At 35.4% G+C, this 9,180-nt stretch overlaps 1 protein-coding gene across 2 annotated transcripts; it reads right to left on the bottom strand.

Annotated features, from left to right (window-relative positions):
• Positions 1-917: 917 nt before the first annotated feature.
• On the bottom strand, positions 918-9,180 carry LOC105636526 (somatic embryogenesis receptor kinase 2; the record flags this gene model as incomplete). Of its 2 annotated transcripts, none has more annotated exon segments than XM_012219815.4 (11): positions 918-1,475; positions 2,591-2,985; positions 3,463-3,804; positions 3,885-4,016; positions 4,402-4,514; positions 4,635-4,706; positions 4,811-4,882; positions 5,922-6,065; positions 7,202-7,273; positions 7,369-7,501; positions 8,552-9,180. In XM_012219815.4, coding segments are annotated over 11 exon segments (1,875 nt in total). In that variant the 3' UTR covers positions 918-1,160.

Here is a 9,180-nt window from a genome sequence, read left to right as displayed (position 1 = left end):
CGAAACAATTTCATACGGAGACAAGAATCCAAAACAGGTTCTCAAATCTCAGCCCAAGCGTCACACATTCTCTCTAACTGGCAGCAGATCCATGGTGTCTCTTGGAGGCAAACGCCGCACCCCCTTTCTACATCTGGTCCCTCAGTTCCTCAGTGGGTGTACAACAACACCAAATGGGTGGCAAGCATTTACGGATGGGGCTGTGTTCCATGACCTGCATCTTGGGGGCTTCGGCGTTGTAGTGGAAGATGCAGAGGGGACTTTCCTCAGAGCGCTTCCGCTTTCGTTGATAGTCATAGAAAAGCTCTCCTCATCAAGGCCATTGCTTTTCGTTCTACTCTAGCTTGGTTAAAGGACATTATGCCCTCTGCTAGGTGCGTATACACAGATGCGCAAGGAATTTTATTTGCTCTTTTTTCCTCTTCTCTAGATTATTCAGAATTTGGTATTATTATCAAAGATTGTAAGGATAATTTGTAAGTAGGCCTAATATGGCAGTTAGATGAATTATGAGTGATTATGGGCACTCCTTCTCTAGCAAGAGCGGCTTATAATCATGCTCGTTTCCACCAGGGTTTGTTTTCACATTATTTTTCTAGTTAATGCAAAGTGCATTGTTTACTCTTCAAAAAACCAAAAAAAATTCAAAGAAAGGATATAAAAAGCAAAACACCATTAAGACTTCACAAAACTACAAAATTTTCTAAAAAAGATGAAAGAATGAATGTTGTAGAGAGAATTATTTGGTTAGATTAGATACCAGGAGCTTGTAAAAACATTAAAATTGAATTTTTTAAAAAAAATAAGAAAGAACATAAACACAGACAAAAGGATACTTTTTCACTGCTCGCAGCACTGCTATAAGCAACCTAGGCAATAATATTAATGCATAATAAATTTAAAAGAACATAAACACAGACAAAAGGATACTTTTTCACTGCTCAGCATACATATAAATTTTTGCTATTAAAGTACGTAAAATATTACAAAATTAAGGAGAATTAGGCAATCACTATTAGGTACATTGATATACACAAAATTATAAAGTTTCAACTTGGATTATAATGATTTTAATGATGAACCAATAACTGCAAGAAAATGATATCCAAAAGACACAGAAAGAGCAAATGAGAATTTTCTGATGTATCACTCCGGTAGCGTCATCTTGGACCTGACAATTCTACAGCATGGAGATTCTCAGTGGAGTCAAGTATCCATTCGGAGCTTCGTGATGGGGCCAAATCAGCCTCTTGGCGGACCACTTCAACCTTTTGCCACTCCTCCCATCTTTCTGCTAGTCCATCACCTTCAAGCATTCTCACAACCTCTGACATCTTAGGCCGTTCCATTGGAGAGCCTTGGGTGCATAACAATGCTACTTGGATTAGTTGTTCTACTTCAGTGTCAATGTAGTTGTTCTGCAGGTCGGGATCAACCAGCATTTCCAACTTTTTCTCTTTTAGAAGAGCTTTTACCTGCAAAATTTGCAGAGTAGTTAATTACATGGAATGGCATAGAAAGGTGCAGCAGAAGCATGAGGATATTCTGCAAGAAGTGTATTACTAAATCAGAGTGACATGAAAAGCTACAAGACTCTTAAGAAGAAATACAATCACTGATTTATTAGTATTGCAATGTGCATAGCCTGCAAATCCACTACTAGTATCGTTTTCGACTAAAGTAAAACTAAATAATTCTAAAAATATATAAACAAGACTGGAACAAATTATCAGGAAGGTCAAATGTAGCCAAGACTCATTTGGGTACCTCATGATTAATGAATTGGTTACTTGAGTTATTTACATAAATATGTAACAAATCCCTCACAATTTACGGGATGGTCCAAATGTGCCAGCCATCACCACTAGAGAGAGAAAAGGAAGACTACACCATAAATTATAGGCATTTTCATAAGCAATTCACACAGTTAATACTAAATCATCACGCACCAACTACTTTTGAATGATCCAGTTCAGATGATAAAATTATGCCTTAATGATATTTAAATGTCAATACGAGCCTACCAAACAAGCCTCCATACCCTCCCAAGTTCAGCCTCAAACTACAGTTTATGCATTCAAACTATGCCCTTAGTTTTGCCATTAGATCTCACTAAAAGTTAGAATTGCTGATTAGATGAAAAGGATAGTTGCCAATCAAAGCACATAAAAAAGAAAATATCAAGCTCGAAGATAGAGGAGATACCAAACAACTATCATCTCTAATTGACTTGACAATGTTTGGAAAATGCACACTTGAGAAAAAGTCAACAAATTAAACAAATCAACAGCTGCATCAATGAGTAAATGATTGGCAGAAACAGAACAAGTAAATAGAAAAAATTGGAGAAAAAGGAAGGTCACTTTTCATTGTTGATCAAAGCCATTATATATCTATCCATTATATGTAACAGGACAAATATAAATCTATACAATTATCTGTAATAGCCAATATCTGCTCTCACAATAGCCATTATCTAAGTTGGCAAAATCAGCAATAATTGGGAAAGAGACTCCATTACAATAATGTGGCAAGATCAAATAAGAAAGCATCTGAGAAATAACATGTAGAAAGTTTGTCAGTGCATTACCCAATCAAGCAGCATAACATCATCATCATTTGCAAGCCTTGCCAGATCGAACGCTCTCTGTCCAGTAATCAGCTCTAAAAGCATGATTCCATAACCAAAAACATCAGTTTTCTCAGATGATTTTCCAGTAGATAGATATTCTGGAGCTATATGCCCAATGGTCCCACGCACTGCAGTTGTTACATGGGTATCTTTGTAGTCCATTAGCTTAGCCAGCCCAAAATCACCAACAACAGCCTCAAACTCTTCATCCAACAGTATATTTGCAGCTTTCACATCACGATGAATAATTTTTGGATCACAATGATCATGTAAATAAGAAAGGCCCCTTGCAGAACCCAATGCAATTCTCTTCCTTGTTGGCCAATCAAGAGGAGGTTCCAACGGTGGACGTTCTATAAGAATAAGTAAAAGATATCACATGTCCTCCGGTTGAGCATAACAAAGAAATATTTTTTTCATAAATTTCAAACTCAGAGGTGACTTGGCCCATTACAGCCTTTATGCCCTATAATACTCTGTTTTACAGTTGCTAAATTATCCACCAACCCCCCCCCCCCCCTTTTTCCTCTTTCTCAAGCAAGTTAATATTCAAAAAAAAAAAAAAAAAAAGAAAGGAAGAAAGAAAAATCAAACAGCACCAATTGCTACCCTTTGATGCAAAAACTCCATGCCATAGCTGAAGTTTGAAACACAGAAACAATTTTGAAAAAATATATTCTTTTTGCCCCAAACTCACATGAGACAGTTTTCCTTATAGCATAGCCTTTTTCTTTAATGGAATATTTGTTTTGGGCAAAGATAAGCAGTGCCACCTCAGACATTTTATCTGTAAGTCGAGCTAAATTCAAGCAAAAGCCAATAAGCAGTACCTCTTAGACATGATGCAACACTTCCATTAGCCATGTATGGATAAACAAGCAGTCGCTCAGTTGGTGTCATGCAAAAACCACGCAATCTTAGAAGATTCCTATGCACCGCCATGCTGATCATTTCCACCTCTGTTTGAAATTGCAATTCCCCGCCTGGTGTCCGCTCCTCTTTAAGTCTTTTTACAGCCACCAGAGTGCCATCAGCCAACCTTCCCTTATACACCTTACCAAATCCACCTCTGCCCAGGATGTTCTTGTTGCTAAAACCGTCTGTTGCAACTTGCAGTTCCCGCAAAGAAAACCTTTTAAGCTGTCCCAAGTGGACCTCAGGATCCTCTTCGCCTGATGATAAATTACAAAGTCAAAAGGACATTCTAGCTACAAACGTCTAAGAATATTTATGTCAAATGCGAAATACAAACCAGGTACATCAAAGAAAAGTTCAGGCGGCTGCCTTCGCTTCCAATATGCAAACCAAATAGCAGGAGCAGCAAAAAGTAAAGCAGCACCAACAGCCACTCCGGCAGCAATTGCTCCAGTGGGATTACTTTCTCCTGAAATGATAAGATAGATAAGCCATCTCATGTATATCATTATCACAGAAAGTTTCCCTTTCATACAGATTTCAACAAACAGCAAAGCAAACCACTATTTCAAGAGTGAATTCCACTTCCCAATCAAGCGACTAGATTTTCCTAGGAAAACATGTGAACTTTGTTGTATTTTCTAATGCTTTTTGTGTAATTTCCACTCCCAGTCAGCCTACAGCTAGTAGTAAAACAGTAACTGTTACAATTTCGTTATCCAGGTTGATTATCATTAAAATATCTATATCTTTGCATGTTTATCCAAAGAAAAATTGGGCTACAGATTAACGAATCAGTCCAGTACTGCATTAATAAGACCAAGATCTTTTATATTATTGGTATAAGAGAGTACCAGGATAAGGAGCAGTTGGTGTTGGAACAAAGGGAGGCGGCGGAGAAAACGGAGGAGATCCAGGGCAAGGCTTTCCAGTAACCGGCCCACATAGATCCAAGTTATTTGCAAAACTGCAAAAGGGTTAATCAACAATTAACTAATTGGTCCATACTAGTCAAAGAAGATATATACTGTTCTAATTATAAGGAGTCAAATTAGATATATTGAGTTCTAATTGTAAGCAGGAAAACCTTATGGGAGTAAATAGTGAAAAGGATCCATTATCTGGTACAGGCCCTGATAGGCGATTGTTTGATAAGTCCCTGCCACCAACATTATAAAATGTCAACATACCATCATTATAACCAAGATAAAGCTGATGGCAGAAGAGGAAAGAGAAGAAAGTTTAAATTATTGATTAACTTACAAGACTTGCAGGGCAGTAATATTAATCAAGGAGATAGGAATTGAACCTGACAGGCTATTGTTGTTGAGTCGACTATCCTTACATAGAATACCAAGAAAAAATAACGTTAAATTCCATTCTCGTGTTTTTCATGTCTAACTATACAACCCAGCAAGAGTTAGCACCCATAACAAATACAAAAGCAGATAATAACTTAAGGTAAATATTAATGAAGTTTCAGAAAGAAAAATGGTAGAACATGAGCCCAATAGCAATTAATAAAAGAATATCTATTTTGACCAATAATAAAACTCATAAAATCATCCAAAAAAGAAATATCAGAAATCATATCAATCAGGCTCAAATTCCTTATGTAACTATTTCATCTTCCATGTTGCTTGATGCTTGAAGTAAATGAAATCTGCAATAATTCCTCGTTAATATTAAGTACTTGGAATTTTTCTGACTTAAATAATTATCATGCTCAAACTAATTTTTGTTTATGAAAAAATGCTAGGTGACAAAGGAAATCTAATAAAAGGATGATCCATGTCGATCAGCAAACAGCCTTATAAAGGCAACAAAATAATCATTTTTATTTTTTACCATTCTTGAGTACATCTGAATCTAATAATAGTGAAGTCAATAGTTCCCTGATGTTCTATCACTCATTCATCATAACTACATAACATGAATTCTCTAACACCCTGGATATCAAGATCAAATTAACTTTTTATTCCGCTAGGCTGATAAGGAAAAAGAATTTTCTAGAATGCAGATGTTCAAATCAATTAGCAAATAGTCGTCCTGTCAACAAGACATTATTAGTTTTATAGTTTTTGTAGAGTATCTAAACCAACAACTAGTAAAAGCAAATTGATGCTCTATCATTGATTCAAAACAGTATCATATGGAGAGAATTAATACCCCCCACCCCCAAAATAAATAAAATCTTTGGGGCTCCCTTTATACTGTTGCTTATGGGAAAGTTCTGCATAATGGTGGTGCCAGGAATACATAAACACAATTAAGTTTTTGGAGAGTTGTTAAGTAAAATTTATACAAAACAAAGTACCAAAATATAAAAGAAAAAACAATAGCATAGTACAGGGTAAAGGATGTATATTCATACAGGAAACGCAGTTTTGTCAGTTTGCCCAGTGTGTCTGGAATAGGACCAGTGAAACTGTTCAAGTAAAGATCCAAGCTCACCAAGTTTGTTAGATTCCCAATATCACTAGGAATTGGTCCACTAATGTTGTTGCCATAGAGTTCCCTGTCATAAGACAATGACTATGATATATAAAGAAAGGGTATACCCAATGATACAATAATTTACACCTAGAAACAAGGTCAAATCAACACCAAAAAATCATAATGCATGTTTATTCAGGTCTGCACACAGACATATGACCACTTCTTTACTATGTGCTTATGTATAACATGTACAAGGATAGAATATAGAATGAATCAGCATAAATGTCCAATATGTATCTTTTGAGTTTTGAGTACAGTTTGGAAAGTAAAGCAGCAAGTTTTCATAATATCAAATATGAAAGTCTTCATCACCAATGTGCTTATAACATTTTGATACTTCCATATTTTCTTAGCTTGAACCAAAATATCCAACAAGAATAAGATCTTATACCTAATCTATAATCATACAAAAGAAAGGGTAGAAAAGTCGTAAAGCAAATGGGTAACCATCAAAAGTTCAACACTTATAGCCTGTCATCATGAGTAAGCCCACATGAACTGAGTTGACAATTTCATGGATTTTATTCTTTCATATGTTTAATAATAGTCAAAATTATGCAATAATTGTTGTACTACCAAAGACCTCAGAATATACACAAGATACAATAAACAATACTTCATGCCATTTAGAAGATCAGTTTCCTCTAAAGAATAGCAACATTTTTAAAAATTAAAATTCATGATAAAAATTATTGTTACTTATCAATCAATTATTGTTGATTTTTTATTAAGCTACCTTTAGGCTGCAAAGTTTGCAAGATTGTCCACTTAGCAACTCTAAACTCTACATCAGATATATAACTAACAAAATCTGTTTTGACTTGAAAACTCCACTTATTCATGATTTTCTGCCATCCTTATTGTATTGATAAACTTAACAACTTCATTGTTTATATTATAGAATCTATCTCATTGCCATGCAATGCCAACTCAAATATTTCAGAAGGTTTGATTGATAGCTACAGTTGCCAATAAAACAGCAAAGTCAGATTATTATGAACCAATAAAACAGTAAACAGCAAATTATCAATGATAAACACACAGAAAGCAATAGATAGATGCAAAAAGAATATAGAAAGAGGAGACTTTGACAATGTTATAGAGATATGATATCCAGGTGAGCAGATAAAATATATATTGTTAAAGATGACTTACAAGTATTGTAAATTCTTAAGCTGGCCAAGCTGTGGAACCAATTGGCCAGATAGTGCTGCATTTCCAAGGTCACTGCAAGATATAAGAAATTGTACTTCAACATATTTCATGAAAGATTATAGGACTTTAAAGTCTGAACAAATCTTTTAATGAATTAAGTTGCTTACACTCTAATAACACTATTTTCATTATTACATGTAACATGAAACCATGTACAGGGATTAACAAGGGTAGGGTCCCAGCTCTGCAGGACGTTGTTAGGATCCTGTAAATTTGCTCGGAGGTTATGCAATGCATCACCTGGTTCCAAAAGCAGACATCATCAATCACAAACTGAAACATGTAGATCAAAAAAAAGGGACAAGGTATCAACAAGCAGATTAGCAATGGGGATAAAGTTGAAAACACTACTGTGTTTTCAGTTCAGAAAGTTGCAACAAAATTCAAAATTTTTGTTGAAATGATACTGAATTCAAGTAATTGCTTATGACTACATCACTTTCATCAAGCAGTGAGCTCTATAGAGAAACTTTAATCCAACTATACTTTGGGGGGACTAATGGACTGTAGTTTACCACTATCTAAATATTATTTCACAGAAAATGTTGTTTAAAAGATGGTTATCCCCAAAAAGATAGGATGAGTGTCTCTTTCAGCAAATTCAGATCTTTAAAAAGGTGACTGAATGGTGAAGAAAATACTTGCCTGATCATACTACAGTCTAATCTCACTAGAATCTCCATTTACAAATAAACCAATATGCTCATCGCAAATAAAACTCACAACTTATGAGTGTAAAAGTACAAAGAGGAAACAGCACTTGATATGTAAAATTTCTGAATTATAGTGAGTAATTGAAGCACCAATGATGTATAGAGAAAATAAGTCAACATCTTTAAGTGCTTCTCATTGTAAGCATTTCCTGCTTAAAAACAAACTGCATCCTTTGATGAGACAAAAAAGAAAAAGAAAAGAATACTAATCTAAATCAAAATAGTTAACACAATCTCTCTGCTAGCATTAGAAAATGACAATTTTATCAATAACAAATGAACACATTAAATCATGAAAGCTAAATTAACCATGTGCACCAGTCATTGTCAGAGAAAATATAGTAAACAGACACAAAATCAGTCACAAACAAAATAAAGCAATAAAACATTGCAATGAACCCTAAGCAAATACGTGGAAAGATATATAAAATCAAAAGCATAACCCTATGTAGCAGTCACCATCAAAGAAACTAAAAACTAAAATTCATAATTCCACACGCTTCAGTACAAACCCATTTAAAATAAAAATAATACTCAGAGAAAAACCCAGAAATCAAAATAGGAAAAAACAAAGAACCTTCCATATTGGCAGAGATCCTTGAAAAAGGGGGCACCACCAGGACCATCCACAGAAGAAGCCAAAACCCAGTTTTTCTTTCCATCAATCTTGACAAAAGTATCACCCATAAAAACCCACATCACCAGAAACCCTATCTTGGTAGCTCATTTAAAGCAAGAAACTAAAACTTTACTCCTAAATTTCCCAACAGAGCTATCACTAACAGGGACTAAAACGAAATGGGTAGTTTCGAAAAGCTGGTCTGGTGTCAAAAAAAGAGCAAAGCAGATAGGATCACAAGAGGGGAGGAGATTCTTGAAAATCTCTCTGTAAATGCCAAACTTTTTGTGTACTTTTTTTGAAAATGGACTTGAGGGATTATTTCTGATATAGCTTTATTGAGTGAGAGAAGCTGGCGTGCAGTGGTGCAGTGGGTTAAGCAGACTGGGCCCTAGTCAAAGCATGCAAACGGAAAGGTAGAAAAGGAACACCGTTTCGGGAGTCAAACACAGGCCTCATAAGTGGGGCCCACCTAAACTGCCAGCTCGGATCCAGTCAACAACTTCCATCCTCATGTTCGATTGTTACTTTAGTCCACCCCCGCATGATTACTCACAGTCCCAAAATTTATAATAATTACTATGTAT

The sequence above is a fragment of the Jatropha curcas genome, chromosome 3 (genome assembly GCF_041381405.1).
Source record: "Jatropha curcas cultivar XTBG-Jc1 chromosome 3, XTBG_Jcur_1.0, whole genome shotgun sequence".
Lineage (NCBI taxonomy): Eukaryota > Viridiplantae > Streptophyta > Magnoliopsida > Malpighiales > Euphorbiaceae > Jatropha > Jatropha curcas.
This window is presented reverse-complemented; position numbering and strand designations above follow the sequence as displayed.